The following is a 21208-nucleotide window of genomic DNA, read 5'->3' as shown; positions in this document are numbered from 1 at the left end:
TCATTTCTCTAGGGTCACTTTGCGGCATTGGGGTTAAATACTGTGGACAATGCCCAGTCCCACAGCGAGGGCTCAGTCTGGCTCAGGATTAGGATGAAGCACATCATGGCAGCTCTCCACTACACAAACAGGTTGTGCATTGGAAAATATGGAAAACAAGCAGCCTCTGTACAAAGGCAGGCATTTGACAGCATGGCAAAGAGCCTTGACTCACTCAGGGACAAATTTGCCATTGTTGGGACAGGGAGGCAGGAGGAAGAAGAAAAGGAAAGGGGGAAGAGAGGAGGGAGAAACTCAGCATTGCCTGTAGGGTGTTCTGTCATGTTTTCATAGCTCTTTTCAAAACTGGGACAACAAGACTACTGATTAAGCTGTTCATCTGTGCCTCACCTGACTTCTCCAGCTCTCCTGTCTTTTGCCAGGACCCTCAAGCACAAAGAAAAGAGCTGATGCTCAGACAAAACAACTGCTTTTCCTGGTCTGGTTGTTATGTGAATGTGGCTTAGTCCAACCCACTAGACACTTGTCTGTCTTGGCTTCCTCACAAGCATAAGAGGGACTTGCCTGCTGTCTTTTAGCATGTTTAAAATGTCATCTCGAAAGGTGTCCCTGTTCTTCTCCAGAAAGCCTCTCACATCATATAGCACCTGCAAAACAGACAGAGTAGCTGGAACAGAGCAGTAAAAGCCATTAAGCACATCTACATGAACATGCCAATGTACAAGATCACCAGCAGAGCTACACTTTAGTGCTGCAGGCATGTGCCAAGATCCTAGCTTTTGGGGTCAAGGAAGGGGCTCCAGAGCTCAGCATTCATTAACAAGAAAGTGGCTTTTAGCCATCAATTTCAGGAAAAAAAAAACAAAACTCAAAAACAGGAGCCAAGTGAAACAGCTGCAGAGATTTGCCTGGGGTGTATGCGCGGAAACCCTCTGCAAGGTCTGAGCTACTAAACCACTCCAGTCACTTTAGGAAATTGTGCCACCCAGTGCCCTGACTTCCCCACCATTAATGCTCAGCAGAAGAGATTCCGGGAGGAGATGACCCTTTTGGTGCGCTGGTGCCCTCCCTTGATACACCTCCATCTGCTCCATAGTCTTCCACAACAGAGAGCAGCATTTAACGCTGAAGGCTTGGAGCCCTTTTCCTTTCTGAAGTAGGCATGTAGCCTTTTCTCCTCCTCTCCAAAAGTGAAATCTTACTTGTAAATTTTATGTTGGATTTTGTTTGTTTGTGAATGGCCAAGAAAGAGGACATTAATAACAAAATAAGTAGGAGTTTCTTCCCCAAAACAAAAGTTACCTGAGAAACTCAAACAAATATCCAAGCAATAGAACGTAGTTAGGTACATGACATGCCATTTTGGGCCCATTACACCCCCTGTGCTCTGGTATGGGGCACAGAGATCAGAATACACAGCTCAGAGATATGTCTTGATTTTGGATTCTAAATACAGCAGGATCACAAGCCCAAGTACAAGCATCTCACAAATACACCACGAACACCTACCTCCCCAGCATAATGTCTTATCCCAAACTGATGGTCTGTTACTCGAGGCTTCACATAGTAATGGTTGCTCTGAAATGAAAGAAAAAAAGGCTTCTTATAATGCCAGTGTCAGAACGAATAGATTCAGTCAGGAACTTTGCCATGACTATGACAAAGCTGGAATGGGCAAGGACCTCAGCTGTTGCAGAGCATGACACCATGTGCTCCAGTTATCTGCATCTACATTGCAAATATATTATTTCAATAAGATGGAAAAATCCAGTCCTTCAAGGCATTCCTCATGTGAGCAAGGGCTTGCAGAATCAAGGCTCGGCAGGCATGCCATGGATGAAATGTTAATTCTTACATGTCTGACACCTGAGGAGACTGGGACCCACACAAACCATGTGGTGCAGGACCCAGGATCAGGATGTGGGGAAGATGGCAGCTTTGCAGAATGCCTACACATCTTTTCTTTGTCAAAGGATCATACCAATCTCCTGTCTTCCTCTATGCTTTTTACCTTTCTGCCCCTCTGTACTTTGTCTGTACCTTTCTTCCCCTTTTTCCACATTCACTTTTCCTTCTCTTAGTAGTGTTCTAATTTCTCTCATTTTTTTCCTCCTGTCTTTACTCTGTATGAAGACCCCTAAATATGTGAGAACAGCCATACCAGTTCAGATCAAGGGTCCATTCAGTCTCTGGCAGTGGTGATGTAGAGCAGAGGAAGAACAAGGCAAGTGCATGATGCTTTTCTCCTAACAGTCTCTCAAACTCTGATTATTTTTTATGAGATATGCCTAGTTAGTAACCCCAAATGGATCTCTCTTCCAAATACTTGGCCAGTGTCCTCTTGAACCAATGCAAACTTCTTACATTCAGAGCGTCTCTTGGCAGGGAGCTCTTGACTGACTGCACAGAGAACCACAGTTGGTTTTGAGCCTGGCCCTCACTGGCACCATGTGCCCTCTCCAGGCTATACATGATTTTTAAACCCATTATATCCCCCCAAGCCATCTCTCTTCCAGACTGCAGGGTCCCTCCAATGTGGTTGTCCCTGGCACTGCAGCTGTCCAGTTGTGTGATCTTTTTTGCTGCCCGCTGTTTTCCAGGTCTCGTACAAGCCCTTTTTGCATGGAGGGGCCCAGCGCTGCGCACGGTGATTGAGTTGCAGCTGATCCTTGGATTATACGGTGGTATATCAATATTTTCTTCTTCCTAGGAATTCCTAATGCTTGATTTGGGGTTTTGACTACTGCTGAGCACTGCACTGATGCTTCTGTGGAACTATCTGTTATTGCCTCCAGGTCTTCCTCCTGAATTGCAGCAGTCAGCTCAGGGCCAATAATTTTGAATGTGAAGCTGGGACTGTTTTCCTTCAGGTGTGCCATTTTACATTTGTCTGCACTGATTTTCACCATCATTCACCATCAGTTTCATAAGGCCCTTCACAGCCTAGCCCTTCCACCTTGTATAGTGTATCATCACAAAACTGCCACCTCACTGCTTGTGTTAGACAGACAGACCCTCACAGACCTCCCTCCACTGAGATAACCAACCATTTACTGCAGTCTGTGTTCCCTGTTTGCTATCCAATTATTTATGCCTGCAAGGACCTTCTCTTTCATCCTGGGGCTGCTTATTGTGCTAAAAGACTTTGGTAGAAGGATTTATCAAAAGCCTTTAGATTAACCAGATCACCTGAACCAGTGATTTTTGACCTCTTCAAAGAAAACAAGGAGGTTTGTAAGGCAGGACTTCCCCTTATTGAAGCCACACCAGTCTTTAGGTGGATTGTATTTTTTCAGGTGTCCACTTATTCTGTCTAGTTTATTACAGTTTCTACTAATTTGCCTTATAGTGCCATCAGGCTTACAGGCCTGTAGTTTCCTGGAAACTTTCTAAAAATTAATATCATTTCCCACTTTCCCAGACACAGGTACTGAGGAAATTTTAAGTAAGATGTTACACAATACTGCTAGTAATTCAGCCCTTTCATCTTCAAGGTCTCTTGGCAGTATGGGGTGGATGTCTTATGACCCTGACAATTTGTCAGTGTTACTAAAAGTTAAACTTTTTCTTTGCCCTCTTTCCATTTCATGTTGACCCCATTTCTTTGCTCTTCCCTTTCTCCAGTTGAGTCATCTTGTTCCAGCCACAAACTTCCCTCATTTCCTCTCGAAACGTAACTGTTACCATCTCTGCCATGCAGAGCAGCATCCCTCTCTCCTCTCCCTCCCTCCCAAGCCCATATGTTTCATTCAGGCCACAGCATTTCTGGTTCCTTCTCCCAGCTTCCCTATTGCTCTTCTCCCCAGACACATCAGATCTTTTGCTTTTCCTCCTTAAGCCTTTTGCAATCCACAGAAAACATAGCAAAGAGGGCTTGTTCTGCTATGAGGTCCTTCAGGCTTTCCAGCAAGAGCGGCTGGATGCCTTCCAGTGCTGCTCCAGCCTGCACCAAAGACTTCAGCTAGTACAAGGAACATTTTTGCCTTCAAAAATGATGAACACTAGCACACTATCTACTTTGTCTTTCCTCCCTGCACTCCAGTTCCTCATCCTCTTCTATCTCTCATATGCTCCTGGGGTTCCACGTTAACTGCTCTCCCCTCAAAGCAGACAGAGGTGACACTATGAACAGTTTAATGAAAAAGCTACTCAATGCACAGGAGTCATCAAAAACAGCAACCAGAATGTTGTGGGGCATAGAGGAATGCAAAATAATACTGACAATCTCATGCTGCTGTACAGTAAACCACAGGTACCTTCTTACCAAGGGAACTGCGCTCTGGTTTGATTATTTATCTCAGAAAAGAATAGAGAAAAGACCTAGAGGAGTTCAGAGACAAACAGCAGAAGTAAAGAGGAGCTTTGAAAATTCTCTGCCTGGAGACAAACTGAAGAGGTTGAGACAGTTCAGAAAGAAAATACACAAAAAGTGATATATTAAAAACATACAAAACACCAGCTGCAATAGAAAAGGTAAATCAGGCATCCTCATTTACCTCAATCTGTAATACAAGGAAAAGCCACAGTGGGCTAAACTGAAGGCATCAGTTTAAGCTTAAGGGAAATATTTCCACAAAACCATGCAGCCGACCAGAAGTCACTGTCATCGTATCCTCTTTGCACTCAGTATTATTACTAGAAGAGTTAGATATACATATAAAAAAAAATGAGAATATCTGCACCTATGCCAGTTTTTAAAAAATAAATTTTGTCTAATAAAGGATACAAATCCATATGTTTTCAGGCTTGGAGGAAGCCTTAATTGGGTGACTAGGAAAGATATTAGCTTACAGTGTTCTTACTAAAGTCGCAAATTATTCCATAAGTGCCTTCTACAGGGTTTAATTTGCTTTGTTGTCAGCCTATTTACTATTTAGAAGAACAGATTGCAGGCCGTAACAGAGGCAGGGTTGAAGGCTACTACAGTGATCTCACTATGGTTTCTGTGTCCCCAGGATAACTTTGTGACCCGCAAGAAAAAAAAGCCCTTCTACTCCCATGTTCAGAATACAAGAAAGAGGAGGCAAGAATTTCATTAATTAGGAACAATAAGAGAGCTTTCATTAAAAATCATGAGGCAAGAACCGTTCCCAGCCCCAGGAGACAGATTTGATGTGCTCTGGAGCAGCCTCCTGTGAGTCAGCTGGCAGGAGAAAGCCACCCACACTGGGCAGGCGCATCCTGCACCCGCGGCGCTGCCCGGTGCCCATCACCAGCACCTGACCTCCAGCCCAGGCTGCAAACCCAGACCTCCTGTACCCATAGCCCACGGCATGCATGCTGCCTCTCTCTGTGTGCACAAGAGACTATTTGCAGGTTTCTTCACATACTACTTTTGTTCAGTGCAGCCTTATTAAACACTTGCAGGCTTGGGCCTAGGGCATTTTACATTTCCTGCACAAAGCACATATTTCACATCAACAAAACCTTCACTTTCAGCTTTGAAATGCTGATGGGGCTAACATACTGATCATTTGCCTGCCGGGTTATTTTCTTACTTACCATATGCTGGCTGTGAAGTTTTTCCAGAAGGGTGTTGTCTGTGCCTTTGGGGAATCGACTCTCTTCATTCACCAAAGCCAGTAGACCCAGTTTCTGCAGCCAAACAAGAAATAGGCTTTTACAGTCAGCAAAAGCTCTAACTACACAGCACCAAGCCAAGAGTTAGATATTTGGGCAACACATTGAGCAATAACCTGTGAGTTATACTCCACAAAGCTCAAGCCGAAAGCAGGATTCTGGCCAGCCAACACACTCAGCAAGCAGAACATAAGCGGAGATTGTTTATAAAATATTCACATTAAGGCTCTACTTAAACCCTGCTGCTTATCTAAAACAATGACACCCTCCCTAAGCTTATCCCCAACAATGAGCAGGCATCTGCTTTCTCGAGCAGGGACTATGGCTAGAATAGCTCATACTCTGGCCAGGTCAGGATGGGAAGAGGGTCTAGCAGAGAACTACCTGTTGCTATCACCAGGAAACCCAAGGAAAGCCCCCAAAACAATCAGTAGTTGCTGTTTGAACTCCTGAAAACTGTCCCAGATAACTGCTCACCTTCTCAATGAGGTCCAGGCATTCTGCGTTATCCATCCAGTCAATGGCTTCCCAGTTTATCCCTTCCCTGCCAGTCAAGAACAAACAGAACAAAGATATGAAAAGTAAGTCCCAATTCCTTGAGGCACGGGAGAACAGAGGTAGCTGAGGGTGGTTTTCCCAGGACTGAAGAGGGATTTCCGGGAGTTAGGCTCTACCATGCTTGAGGAAAGGGAATAGGGCATGCAATGTACTGCTAACATAAGGAGATGGCAGTAGGAGACAGCCCTTCTTCTCCATCTCAGTGATTTAGACTGATGCTCATCTTGTGGTTGTTGAGCTTATCCCACACCAAACACTAAAAAACTGTAGTTGCTCTCAGTTTCTGGCACTTCTCCCTTTCCAGGTAACAGAAGGCTCTTCCTGCTCTTTCAGGAAAGATGGGCACCAGCCAAAGCGCTGGTGACAAGGGGAAGCTTGTCATACAGCTGCAAGGGCCAACTGCTGACCCCCAATCCAGAAAGCAGGCCCGAAGCTCATCTGGCATACCATATCATAATTCATATGTCCACCAGAAGAAGAGACAAAAGCAACTTTTCAGGGAGATTTTCAAGAGGATGGCACAGATAAGCTTTGGCCTGACATGCGGTCGACCTACAGATGGGGCTGCATATTTCAGAATAGGAGCTGACGTAGGTACAGCAGTGCTATAAGCATGCTTTGAAAATTGTCCATGAAATTCCGCAAATCTGTGCTGAGAGAGTTCCTGCTGCCTCTTGCCGCCTTCTTACACTCCCATAAAACAGGCTTCATTTTCGGAGAAGGAAATCTTAAATGGTAATAATTGCTGCAGGAAATAACTCTTGCTCAGGAATCCAGAGGAAGACTGCAGGCTATGTGTGAAGCTACTTACTGACACTGTGATACAGACCTTTACCTTTCAGGTAAAGGCTAAGGTTTTGAAGACAGTGAAGCCATTCCCTACAAGTCCTTCAACCTAAGCTTCCTACTTTCTGATTAAAAGCATTCAGAAACCTGTGGGCAACTCACAGGCTGGAACCATTCCGAAGCATGCAAAGAACTACCTATCCCACAAAGGGAACAGACTTATAAACTTAGTAACAAAAAGATTGGCTCTCAGTGATTCAGATCTTTGCAACAATGGGTGTCAGAGAGGCCATAAATTTTTTACAAAGATACCACAGAGGCCTCTGGGATTCGCTCTGAGAGCAAGAAGTTCTTCCAGAATTGAAGGAAGCAGAGCTTTCTGAAAGAAATCAAATAAATGAGTCAAGTTGTCTCTAATGCCACATCCCCCTTGTCTAATTGAATGATGCAATACATAGGAGCTACTTACTAAACCTGAGGAAGCACAGCTAATACTGTGAAGCATAAGATTTAATTGCATCATCCTCAGATTAACTAGAAGCATAGTCAGTAATAAAATTATCTCGTCCTTTCGAAAGTTCAGCCACAGAATTTAAAATCCTATCTAATTGCCAGGAATAAATCTTTTGTTATGATGATACCATTCTTAATATGAGCTTCCTGCAGTGGTGGAATTGGCCTGAGAAGTGGGTACCTAAATAGCCTTGCAGTTTTGTAATCTTTAACATTTCATGAATTGCCTATTCAGCTGGCTCCTTTTACAAGGCTGTTCTCATTTGCCCTCACTAACCCTATTCAATTGCCTCATTCACAAACATAAAGGCTTCTGTTTCAGAGTGAGAACTGAAGTATTTCTCTAGCAGCCTTCTCTAGAAGCTGAGACACTCTGGAGCACCCCAGGTACTCTACAAGATACAATTGAATATAAAGCCCACAGAAGACAAACAGCTGTACAGAAGGCCCCATGCTCTTTAAGCTCAAAAAATAGCCTAATTTAATTCTTCTTGCTGAGGAAAAGAGCCATCTTCACAAAGTAAGAACTTCTAGGACAAAGAAAGCTGTCTGATATCTATCCATCCTACACTTTTAGGGGCTTTCCTTTTTCACACCACAAATCCACCTACATAACAATACCATTGCATTAAGTAAATCATCGCTGAAGTCAGAAATAAGGTAAGTGACTGTTTTCTAATGAGTCAAAGCCCAGGATCCTATTCAGCTGAGAGAAAGAAGGGAATCTGGAGTTTTCAAGATTTTAGAAATTTCAAATATTTCAAGGTTTGTTTTGTTTTTATTTTGCAAAACTACACTTTGCGGGGGGGGGGGCGTAAGGTATAATAGAGGTTGAGAACATCAGCAGTGACAGGGGCAGAATGGATGGAGATTAATGAATGGTTTGCTCTCTCTTTCAACACAAGAGCTACGAGTCATTACATGAAGCTAATAGCCACGATCAGAACAAACAAAAGGAGGTGCGTCTTCACGCAATATGTACATGAGTTTAGGACTCCTTGCCATAGCATTTGTGGATGTTGAAAATTGACATAGGTTTCTGGAGAAGCTAGGAAAGTTCATGGAAGAAGACACTATGGAGGCTTACTAAGTACCTGAGACAACTAAGGCACTCTGTAAGCTCAAAGTGGTAGGAAATTGGGAGAACACTAGGAAGAAGTATCGTACATGTTTGCCTTGTTCTTATACTCTCTCTTGGGCATTCACTTTCGGTTGCTGTTGAAGAGAGGATGATGCTTTTGTTCGACCTCGTGCAGCCGTTCTTATGCTCTTGTCTTTAGCAAGCGACAGAAGAGGCTGAGCCCAGTTCTGTGCATAATGCACTCGGTGAAAGGGGATGAAGCAGGAACAAGATAAGGAGTGCGTGTTTGGACAGCATAGCAGGTGAGGCTTTACAGATTTGAAATGTGAACCTAGTTTGTTAAGGGTCACAACTTTTCAGGAAACACAAACCATGCCTCAGCTGACTTCGGTTTGCATTTCAGGTGTTAGGGAAGGTTTGCTGCTCAGACTGGAAGACAGAAAAAATTTGCCGCTTAAGCCAACTTCTTTTTGAGACTGGACTCAGATTATGGGTTAAAAATGCATGACAGCAGAGGTTTAAAATGCTACAGGGAAGACAGCATTTGCTTGGAGACAAATGACCTACGCTGGCAAATAACACATGGGCAGTGTTTCGAGAGTCAGGGTAGCACCAAGGCCCAGCTACCCTCCCAGCTGTAGCAGCTGGGACTAGACTGCACAAAAGAGGAATAATGTTCTCCATTCTGCCACCGATGAAAGCCAGAGGGGCTCTCACTGTTTGTCACCTGTTGTATTCCAGCTGCTCCAAGGAGAAGATATGCTTGTTGAAATATTCCTGGAGCTTCTCATTTGCATAGTTAATGTTAAACTGCTCGAAACGATTCACCTGTGAAAAGAAACAGATTATAAAACTTAACATTCTTGTCCCCAGACTCTAAAAGAACCTCCTGACAACAGCAAGGGGGAAGATATCAGGCCTGGAATAAAGCCAGAGAGCAGAGAGACAAGGGGCAGCAGAGGGACATGAGAAGGACAATACGGGGAGACCCATCAGGAGAACAGCTTTTGTAGTTCATGAAAGGTTAATGCAGTAGGCCTAACTGCTAGTGAAGGATGCTAAAGATAGTTGTGTATCTCTTCTTCTTAAGAAGAAAGAAATATCATTCCCTAGATGTTAGGTCACTGGTTTTTCTCTTCCTGTGAAATATCTGAGCAGTCACAAAACAGCTGCTCAACATACATGCCTCATCAGTTACCATCAGAAGCAGTACACACAGGATTCTCAGCACAAGACAAAACAGATGTAGCCAAATAATGTGCTAGACAGACATTTAATTTACACACAAGTCAAAAGTTCAATATTACCTATCACAACACATCTGCTTAGGGCTTGTGCCACAAAGTGGACCTTGAACATCAGCCTACCTGAATGCAGGTACCAGAAATGGACAGTTGAATATATCTTGCTGCTCCTAAAGGGAAGTGGCAGTACAGAAGTCCTTCCAGAATACCTTATGCTAACCCGCATAGGATACAAACCTACCAAACTTCCTACATCTACTGACCTCTCCAAAAAACCAACCCATCCTGAAAAAGATAAAATCCTGACCTGAAAGTTCTCGAAGCCAAAGATATCCAGGATGCCCACAGACTTAAAGTTTTCCTTGCCTTTGATCTTCGTATTAATCTTGCTAATGAGCCACGAGAAACACTGGGAATACAGCGCCATAGAGAGGGAGTCCCTGGAGTCCGATGCCTGTAAATGTGCAGAGAGGAAAAAAAGAGTTACAGGGAGAAGAGGGGCAAAAGGGGCACCAAGAATGTCTGCGGGACTTCAGGTCCCTCCATGCCTCCTTAAAGGCCTCAACCTCCTATATAGGTTATGCATTGCACAATATTTATTCACAGTCAATATTCAAACTTTCAAATAGCCCAGCCATGCACAGATGTACCACGTCTGACCTTTGGGAAACTGAACTTGAGAGGCTGAAGGAAGTAGTAAAACCACTGACATCTTTTGGAGCAGGGGCTGGGGAGGGGAGGTGGCAAAATACCTCATGACTAACAGCCTGTAGTAGTCATTTGCATCACCTGAGCCAACATTTGGAGTCACAGACAAGGTATCTCAGCTCAGTACCCCTGGTTGAGCAGTCAAGATGAGTGTCAGCTTAGTTTTTTAAAAACTGGCAGGGCAGGATCTAGGAGAGTCCTTTGTCACCAAGAGACAGTTAGCCTTGAAAAACCCCTCTCCAAAACTTCTATGCAAACAGCATCCTCTTACGGGAAGCCAGGGGTTGAGAGACAATTCTGGAGCTCCCAGAATCACAGGTTAAAAAAAGATAGCTTAAATTGTGAATAGTGACAGGCAGCAGATAATTGAATATATGTGGATATGTGGGTGAATGTCTGAAATGCCCAATTTGCTAACTGCAAGGAGCTGCACAGGGTGAACCAACACAACTTTCTACCTGACCTTCCTGGACCAGCAGTGACTTACCTGATGGGAAGTTGAGACCTAGTGAACATAACACTGCGGGAGCAGGGGATGTGAGTGAGTGTGTGAAATAATCAATAGGATAAGAGCTCTAATCTCATCATTCCTTAAATAAACCCCAGTATCCAGATCCATTACAGGTTGTTGTTTACTCTGTCACACCTTTGACATGAAGGCAATTCCTTTTCAGGCCTGGCCAGCAATGACAGAGATCTAAATGCACTTTCATCTTCTCCAGTTTTGCAAGCCTGAATAATTCCACTTCTCTTGTTCTGCTTTGCTATGGCACAGCCCAACCACCTCCAAAACCTCCCTCAGCTAGCTCATGAGGTGCCCAGCCTGCAAGATCCTACCTTCTATCCAATCTCACTGTTTCTCTCTTCCTCTCCTAGGAAGAGAGCTATCTCTATGCATACTCCATAACCCAGGCCCTATCAAGCTGCATCCTAAAAATTCATTTCAGTTTGCTTTATCCCATGTGAAACCTTCACAAAAATCAGCTCCACTGACAATAAGACTGCTCTTTACCCTAGCATCTCCTCTCCACCAAATCAAGGCCTGGGGCAAATAGCAACTTCCCGCCTCCAGAGAAGGGAACATTTTAAAGCACAGGCGCACGTGCTTTTTCTGGGCATTTCTTGTCTCCATCAGATGGACTGTCTTATTACTTTGGCATGAGGATGCCCGCAGGGCCACCCCTCTGGGAGCAGAAATGCTCTGCTAGCCAAGTCAGCATGGCTACACAGTAAGTTGGACTCATTTTCCAGGAACAGGACCTCCCCATCCAGCTGTAAGCGAACAAAGCTGCTTTCCCCACAATATGGCTCAAATGAGATTCTCAAAGGCTCCTTTCATCCTCCCAGCCCTGCCCGCCTTCAGCCCAGTTCATCCATTCAATGCACTGAAATGTCAAAGCTCCGATGGCCAACGAGCTTGTTACACAATGAGAAATTCCTGGCAGCAGTCTCACCGTGTTCCCACAGCAACAAGCGGGAATGGACGCAGCACTCAAGGGCTTAAGCGGGAGCAGTCTTTACACAGGAGCAGTCCTTACAGGCCCAATGTTTAGTGCAATGGGTTTAACCAGCGATGAAGGCTTAGAAGTAGCATCCACTTGCTGTAACAGATTTCTTTCTAGCTGTCCTAGTGCTGGGCCTCTCTGGGCTGTGAGTAGTCAGCGCAGTCTAACAAGCAGGAACATTAGGAGTAGCTATACCATGAAGGAAAGTTCTGTTCAGGAGACTCTCGTACGCCCTCCAACTGCGCACCGTTGCTCTGAGCTCCATGGCATGTCTCCGGCATGCTTTGTTACCATCCCTGTGCACTGCTACAGCATGGGATGTCTTATTTAGGACAGTCAGGGGAGAAGAGGAACTGTGGTACTGGATTTTGGGGATACATAGCACAGACTGTAGGCTGAGAAATAATTGTCACAACAGCAGCATTGCAGGGAAAGGTCAGGTGGTGACAGTAGATCACAGTCTATGACAAAACTATACTATCTCTTAAAGGCAAAGCTTAGTTTGCGATTTATTACCAGATATGTAATATCTTGTGTCCTCAGCAAGAAAAGAAGCTACTACTCTGCTGTAATGAGCACAGGTGAGGCTTCAGCTTGAATACTGTATCCAATTATGGGCACCCTACTTCACAAAAGATGTGGGGAAAGTGGAGAAAACAGCTGAAAAAGAAGAGGTTCAGAAAATTGCTTACAAGAAAACTCTGAAGGAGCTGGATTGTTTAGTTTAGAATAGAGAATACCAAATGGGTTACTTCATATAAGCAGAAGTTTATTCTAAGATGGACACTGGGATGGCAAAAGAAATTTAAATATGAGGAAAATCTTCTCAGCTATAGAGTCTACTGTCGCTGGCACTAGAGCAGGACACTTAGAGGCCAAGAAATCCCTTCCATGGGAAATTTCAAGAAAGGCTAGAAAGACATCTGACAGAGAGAGCCCTGAAACACTTTCTCCACCAAGGTAGGGCTTGGGTTGATAATCCTCTGCAGGCCATGCCAGCCCAAGATTTCCATTACAGATGTTCATTTTGCTATGACATGATGCTTATTCCATCTAGTAATATTATCCCTTCTTTCCCAATGTCTTTCACTTCATTAATGACAGAAGATTTTCTACAATATTATCTGTGCATGTACCTAAAACACCAAGAGTGCCCTCAAGTGATCAGTGACACCATAAGCTTAAAGTTATGCTTTAAACATAAAGCACATCACCGTAATGAAACGGAGAAATGTAATAGATAAGCAGGACTGGCTCAAGCATGCAGTACAGGCCTTCAGCAGATGAGAACTGCATATCAGTTTGTATGGTCCTCTTCTGCTGTTGTACAGATACACAGACAAGCTGCTGTGGGGTAACAAGCTACCATCTGCTAGATGTTTTGTGGTAACTGTGTGTAAGCTTTTATCTTCCAGTAAATGAAGCATAACTTGGGAGGTCTGCAGGCTAAAAATGTGCATACGTGCAATTACCATATTTGATAAGCTCTCTGGTACACACACACACACGTGTTATTGTGCATGATATGAGCATGACCAATTCCTCGAGACTGAAGATGATTTGAAAGCAGCATTGTGCACTGCCCTCTGCAAGTGAACTCCTCCTGCCCTGCAAAGCCTAAAAAGCAGAAGAGGCAACAGTGGGACCTGAACTACCAAATGAGGGCAAAAGATTTGAGGACACAGCTGAGCACCTAGGTGGTGTAACAGGAAATCCTAAACTTTAGTGGACAGTAGAAGGCAGGAGACAGAGGGCCTGGAGATGCAGAGGAGGCAGAAGCAGTGCCCAGTAGCAGACTGGAAGAGCGCAGGGAGCTGGAGCAGATGGCATTACCCAAGTGCTACCAGACTCTATTGTAGAGCAGCTCTTACATTAAAACTGTACCTTAAGGGGGACAGATAAGATTTAAGTCAGAAGTTGACATGATACCTGGGTATCACAACCACATTGGCCTCTAACATTTTGGGACACTTTAGTGTCAGTCACACACACACACACACACACAATGCCCAGAGTTCAGGCCTCATTTTGCGACATGAGGCAATGCCACCATCTGCCTGGCTCAGACACAACTCTGTTGCAAGAAGACGAGTAGACCCAATCAGGCCAGCTATTTTGAGAGTCTCCTCTGTGGCTAGTGAAGTAGCACAAGTAAAAGTGTCTACCAGCATTACAGTGGGCCGCCAGTAGAAGAGCCCTGTACTAGCTGCCAGCAGACTGTACCATTAGCCATATCTAAGGCAAATTGCTGCCATGACTGACTTGCAATATATCATGTATTAAAAGCTATATCCAAGTACTGACTGTACATCTTACAGAAGTGTAACAAACACAACACTGAACCAGAGACTGGTCAGGCTGAGACTGACACAGAGCTCCCAGCAGGCTGTGCCCACTCCTCTTCATTGCAGTCGTTAAGTTTGCTCTGCCCAGCAGAAGTCAGGACCTCCGAGCTCCAACACCCAGCCCAGTCATGGCCTGGGATCCCAGTGCTTCCACATGGTGCCCAAGCTCAGTGTTGTCCTTGCCGTTTCCTCAGTTTGTGGTGCTCTGGCTTTGACAAGAATTGCTCTTTCTTCACCTGCCCCTTGTACTCACAAGGCACACACAGAGATCACATCTGCCCCATGCGGATGGAGATAGGTAGCTGCACAGAAGTAGCCCAGCACTTACCTGCTCCACGGTGAGAGGGGAGCTGATCTCTTCCCCACGCAGAATCATGGACCTCTGAGTCAGTACTTCAGAGAGCTGGAAGGCATCTAAGCCCAGGAGGTCGCTGGCAATGTTCAGCACTAGGAGAGAAGGGCAGACTTTTTCTCCTGCAGGGACCCACATCACTCATGTAGGATCCACACTCTGCAGCTCAGCGTGGAAATCCCAGAGACTCCTCTAAGATAAGTGTCAAAGCCCCAGCAGAAAGAGCACTGCCCTTTACTTTCTCTTTAGCATGCCCAGAGCTGTAAGTGAACACATCCAATCCAAAGCAAGATTGACACCATTACGTGCTGCAGCCTAAGTCAGCCTTTCCGCTGACAACAGGAAGAGCAAAACGCTGTCTAAAGCTCAGCACCAGCAAAATATTTATTAAAAGAGATATGTTTTGCTAAAGGCACAGTAGCACAGTCCGAGCGTGGGATAGCTAAGCTTGGATATATCCAGATGATCCCAGAGGGGTACTCTCTCTGAACACGTTCATCCAACCACAATTTCTCACACTTCAACAGTATTTGTACTGATGGCTGGTATAACACAATGGTCCAGGTGCCATCTTTGGCTTAGGAAATCTCTAAAGTGCTGATTGCTGGGGGCTAGCAAGACATATCTGATCAATCTATATCAACTCCATTTCCCACATACTGGCAGAAGCATGCTGAACTAGCTGCTGTCTGAGCTAGATGAACTTTTTGTAAAAGACAAGAGATATGAAATGAACACAGACAGGTGCAGAAGTGTAAGAAAACAGCAAGACAAGACTGTTCAGCAAGGCAATAGTGATCTCATCCCTTTGTCATATTCTTCTGTAAACAAAACCAAAAGATAGTTTAAAGGAGGAACACACAGACAAGGTGTGAAGTGGATTTTGCAAATGCTTTCAGGGAATTCTTCCCAAGAACCACAGGTAACTTCTGTCCAAAGAGATATCATACTCATTTGACATTACACAGAACCACACTCAAGAGTATTAGCTACATACATCCATGAGACGAGCTACTAGACTACATCACTATATCATACTCTTATTATTTATATTCCAGCAGTGATTATGAGACCCTAAGCAGGATGAGAACCATGCACCATAAACACATAGGGCCTCTTCAAACAACTTCTAATTCAGTTCAAGATTAGACATACGTGATTGCATACAAGCATGTTCCAAAAAGGAAAAGGGAGAAAGTTGGAGAGGATGAGTACTACCAAGGACTCACAGTCAGAGGTAAGCAATACGCATGGCTCAAGTGCTCCAAAATTCCTCTACTACATTTTTAATTATTCCATGTACAAAAATCTATCTGCCTGATATTACGGATTATTTCAACATCACTATATCTATAAAGTCAAACTGTATAATATGCAAAATACATAATGATTGATACCTAGCAAGTGACAGAAACATAGTGTACAGAGCCTACCTTTGATGTACTTTAGACCCACACAAGGAAGATGAGTATTACTAGACACTTAAGCAGGTAAATTAACTGTTTGCCATTTCTACTATATTTTCTCATATAGATTTTTGTTTTAAATAAAAGTATCTGGCTGTGTGAGAGCTGAAAGACCACTGGTTAATCCTGTCACTGAAAGAGATTTCAGTTGTGCTGAATGACCACACTGAACCACAGGCATCAGGAGACCTGGTACAATGAGATGATAAGAGGGTTGCAAAAGGGAGCTGTCAATAAGAGATGCAGTTAACCTGAGTCATGGAGCACTTGTGATATATATTTATTGCTTCTGTCTGTTTAGAGATTCACTTCACCAGACCAGCTCAGATTGGATATCTCTAACAGAGTGGACACTATCAGATACTTCAGAGGAAGATATATGAAAGTCTTTAATGGACTCCTTTTACCTAAAACTCCTGCATGTCCTATTTCTTCCTGCTCTTTCAATGCAAATCACAGAGAAAGTGTGAATCTGTGCACTCAGACACAGAGTATCTAGGAGAACAAGCTGAACGCAGGGCCACAGCCCAGCTAAACCACGCTGGTGCTCTGGAGCCATGCATCCTGCAGCAATGCTTTTGCAGAGCTAAACCAATGAGAATCTGCTGGCAAAGGCACTGTGGGCCAGGATATCAGAAGGGTAAAGGATGATGGAGTGAGCTTTGCTGGGAGTTTTATGGGGCTCTGCATGGTCTACCAAGTTGCTAAAGTCCCACTTACCTGCTTTCGTTGTAATCTGGGCCCCTCCAGCTGTCATAAATTCAACATTTCCCAGATGAAGCGTGCCAGAAAGAAGTTTGAAGATGTCTCGGATCTCTTCAGTGCTGAAGTCCATCACCTTCATGGCAGTCTACACAAAACCATACAGTCAGCATTGGCTGTATGTACAGCCACAGTACAGTGCAACCACAACACTCATGCCCAGCCCACAGAAAAGGTAAAAGCCAGAACTGTGGTCACCCGGAATCAAAATTAAAAATTGGGGAAGGTGCAGCCCCTGTCTCAGCTATGCATCTGTCAGTGCTCTTTACTGTCTCCCATCCTCTCCTTTCATTTGCAATATGCCCATCTAAGACAGGTGGATATTTGCCCTGTCCTCATGTTGGACTTTGCTGCTGCTGCCTGCTCTTTGCAGGAGGAATGTGTCTGTGCCTGTATGGAGCAATCATCCCTGACAGCCAGCAATACAGGTAACAGGTATTATCTTCCCTAAAGGACAGATGCACATTTCATCCTTAGTTTACTTTATCTCAGAACAGTAGAAGTCAGGCTTTCAGTGTTAACTGCTAGAGGGTTAGAAACAGAAGGCTACCCAGTAACACATAAGTGTGGCACAAGCCTGCCTGCCCATGAAGTTCCCTCTGTTTTAGTGCATCTTACTCAGTTTTGGGGGTATAAATCAACTTTGAGAGCCAGAACATAGTTTGTCATATCACTGGGGCACTCTGGGGTTCTAGTTCTCTTCTTTCTCCCAGGCTATTCCTTGGCTGAGGTATAAATGCCATGTTGCCACTGAAAACTGCTATACAGGAGACACATCCCTCCCTTACTTCACATCTTATATGCAGGAGCTATTGGAATCCTAAGTTAACTGCTCCCACCTCATCAATCTCATTTTACCTACATTATTAAAACCCTCAGGGCTATAGTACATCACTTATCAAACAAAACATGAATTGTATATTCATCCTGCTAAACCCATAACCTCTGGTAAAGTGCCACATGTCTATAGAAATCCATGTGGTATTTAAGAATATATGCCATTTGCACAGGCGATACAGCTTTACCAGAACATTTCTGGAGAACACTATCTTTCAGCAGGCCAGACTGCTTCCTTCTAATGATCAATGTGAGGTTTCCTGGATCAGGCCACGATGGATGGCTCCCCACCCAACAGGAATTACCATGGGGAGGGGGTGAAGTTCATGCTCCCCATATCTCCATCATTCTGAATTATTATTAATCCTTGACCACTTCCCAAACTCTTCTATTCCTGTATGTTAAAAACACTCTTCAAGCCCTGCTTGTACCATAAACAGGTAGAGTTGAGTTTCAGTCTCATTGCACAGCCAGAGTTTGGCTTAGAGCAGATAGATTCAACCTGTGAGATTTAGATCCTACAACATGTTTAGCCCACAGGACTGTGGCAAAGAAGCTCAGGAGGAGCCAGGGCAGGACTCACCATGACCTTACTGAACATCTCTACGTCGTTCAAGTTCTCATCGTTCACACTGCCAGACTGGTTCAGGTAGTGATAGCTCTCCGGCTCAGAGAGGGAGAGGCTATCTACAACAGAGGACGAGGAGGTCAGGAGAGAGAAAGACAGCAATTTATTTAGCAGTCAGCCTTTTCCTCCTAGGATCTTGGTCCCCCAGAACAGTGGTCTCCCGAATAGTATCTCCACCATAAGGGGAGTTCATCTGAACAGATTCCATATCCCTCTGTAGCCAGATCTGGACAGTAAAATGCCCTGGGAAGGGGAGGGAGAGGGTGGGTGGTGACAGAGCTTGCAGATGGTTCACAAAGTGATTCGGGACAGTCCAATCCCAAGGTGACTGCAGAGTCACAGAAGCATTTTTCAACACTGCACTGACTCAGCAAAAAAATAGAAGACAAAATTCAGTCTTGTGAAGTGCACAGAAAAATAGTCTTAACTATATACACACACAGTAATGGGCTCTAAATTAGATATTACCACTTGAGAGAGAGAGAGTTCAGAGAGCCACAATATAGAGGTCTCTGAAAAAAATCAGCTCAGTGCTCAGCAGCAGTCAAAAAAACCTGAATATTACAAACTACTAGGAGAAGGAACAAGGACAAAACACAAAACCAGAATTATATCAGTGTACATATCTTTGGCACACCCACATCTTGAATACTGTCTGCAGGCTTGGTCTGCCATTTCAAAAAAGATAGAGGAAAAATTCACTTAATTAAAAGAGCTATGGAGAAAGAAGACAAGGATAATCAAGAGACACCAACACATTACAGATAGGGAAGGTGAAGTGGCCTAGGACACCAGCTTGGAAAAGGGAGATGGGCAAGAACAGCAGAGATCTTCTGAAGAACCACCTGCTTCCTATGCTTTCCCCATGTACCTGCTCGTCATGGTTCCTACCACCTCCCTTTGCATTAGATGGACCTTTGAACTGGCCCACGTGGCCCTTCGTACCTGAACTCCCTGGAGCTGAAGCCTCACTCCTCACGCCTTTCACTCAGTGTCAGGCCCACTGCTTCCATCTGACTATTTTAGCACAGAGAACACAGACACTAAAAAATTCCCTAGTTCCTCAAAACCAAAATACAACTGTAACATGTTCCTGCTGGCCTATCCGACCTCCTCAGCAGACTGTTGGTGCTCAGAACTGTCAGGTGCAGGCACATGTAGTTGTTCTTCAGGGGGTGTTGTGTTGCAAAGCAGATTACTCCACGGCTTGCACCTGCTGCTTTCTCTGCACGCCCTTTCCCAGGCCCACCTCATCCTTCCCCACATACAGGGCTAAACCCTTTGTGCAGGTACTAGACATGCTTTAACTCTAGTCCTGTCTCTTCAATCCTGATCTTTCTAACTGCTCTCTCCTGTTACCTACACGGAAGGTTTGTTGTAAAAGTATGTCTGTCAGTCTGACATTTGAACTCCTCTACCAGCTCCCATCAGCATCTGAATCAAGACTTTATCCTTTCCTTGTCTCTAGCCCATTTCATTACCTTGTTTCTCTATATCCCTTCTTTGCTTTGCACAGACTTTTCCCTCCAACCCAGAATGCCTGAAATGCCTTTTGCATGTAGTATTTTTGCGATTCTCAGCCTCTTCTCCCCATCTTCCCTTTCTGTGTTTTCCACAAAATCACCACATGGCCTTCAAGGAAAAGCTCTATATCAAGTAGCAGAAATATCCATGGTCCAGTTGACTTACACCTGCCAAGGCTTCACTTGCTGGGCTGGAAAGAGGACTGAGAAAGCAATATTCCAGAAAATGAAGTTACCTTTCTGCTCCCCACTCACACCAGCTAGCAGAGCATAAAAGATGTGGTAATTCCTCTCTCCAGGGTTCTGGTGTACCACCCTGTTCTGAAAGAACACAGAAATAGCCAGTAGAAAGAGACTGCACTTGTGACTGCAAAGGTAAAGAGAGGACTAGGATACAGGTAAATCACTGAGGCCAATGCACGAGGGTACTCCTTCCAACTTAGTGATGGTGATGATGTTGTCTAAAAAACCTCTGCATCAAGACCCTGTTTTATGTGGCTGTGCACCTAAGCACATGTGAACTTTTCAGAACTCATTTAGAGAGTGCACAGGGAGAAAACAAACCCTGTCACTTCTGGCCTGTTCCTCAGTGAGCTGCTGAGTCCAAAGTACACTAAATCAGAGCAGGGACTACTGCATTTGGAGTTGTCCCCCTGCAAACCTCTCACTGAGGTTCCAGGTGCTTGTTCTCGCTCCCCTCGGTAAACAGCTTTCTTCCTTTCGGAGTCAGTGTTTGCCCAGTGTTTACCCAAGGCAGAAGGGCAGGTTTTGATACATACAGAACAAATGCTGTTCCTCTACCTCCATCCTTCCTTGGGACAGCTGCAGTAGTGACACCTAAAGAGCTAATGTAGCTCCCTGTGACAGGCACCATCACCCAGCAGAGGAGAGTGGGCGGTGCTCCCCATAGCTATGGGGAGAGGGCTCACCCAGCAGGCAGTGGAGGTGATACCTACCTTTTCCAGCAAATCTGAACAACAGGTTAAGGAGAAAACATTCAAGTGACACACAGATTTCCTGACAACCGGCAAAGAATCTCCTGCATACATTAGAATGAATCCAGTAACAAGCTACAAATCATTAAATAACTCACACTTTTGAAAGGGGAAAAAGAATAGTCCCAAACATCATCTCAGATTCTCCTCTCTCCTTCTTGTCCAGGGAGCTATTATGCGCCAAAGAGATATTTAAAAGGGGAGGGTTAGATCTGGCACAAACCTACACAACAGTGAGGTAATCTAACGAAGGACGAGCCACATCAGGGCCACCTAGAGACAGTAGAGAGGCTGCTCTAGTCCAAATGTCTATATTTCACACAGC

The 21208-nt window shown here is 44.5% G+C and overlaps 1 protein-coding gene across 1 annotated transcript in view; it reads right to left on the bottom strand.

The window, feature by feature from the left end:
• Positions 1 to 21208, bottom strand: part of LOC112980077 (unconventional myosin-X-like) — a 101808-nt gene that overhangs the window by 50306 nt on the left and 30294 nt on the right. The window contains exons 7-17 of the mRNA XM_026094713.2: positions 20845 to 20858; positions 20125 to 20209; positions 18321 to 18424; positions 16859 to 16988; positions 14649 to 14767; positions 10070 to 10216; positions 9246 to 9346; positions 6058 to 6124; positions 5503 to 5595; positions 1510 to 1578; positions 565 to 647 (exon numbers count right to left, since the gene is read on the bottom strand). Coding sequence (XP_025950498.2) covers positions 565 to 647; positions 1510 to 1578; positions 5503 to 5595; positions 6058 to 6124; positions 9246 to 9346; positions 10070 to 10216; positions 14649 to 14767; positions 16859 to 16988; positions 18321 to 18424; positions 20125 to 20209; positions 20845 to 20858 — 1012 coding nt within the window. The remainder of the gene's footprint in view (positions 1 to 564; positions 648 to 1509; positions 1579 to 5502; positions 5596 to 6057; positions 6125 to 9245; positions 9347 to 10069; positions 10217 to 14648; positions 14768 to 16858; positions 16989 to 18320; positions 18425 to 20124; positions 20210 to 20844; positions 20859 to 21208) is intronic.

Source organism: Dromaius novaehollandiae, chromosome 7 (assembly GCF_036370855.1).
Source record: "Dromaius novaehollandiae isolate bDroNov1 chromosome 7, bDroNov1.hap1, whole genome shotgun sequence".
Taxonomy (NCBI): Eukaryota; Metazoa; Chordata; class Aves; order Casuariiformes; family Dromaiidae; genus Dromaius; species Dromaius novaehollandiae.
Note: the sequence above shows the minus strand (reverse complement) of the source record. Positions and strands in the feature narration are given on the sequence as shown.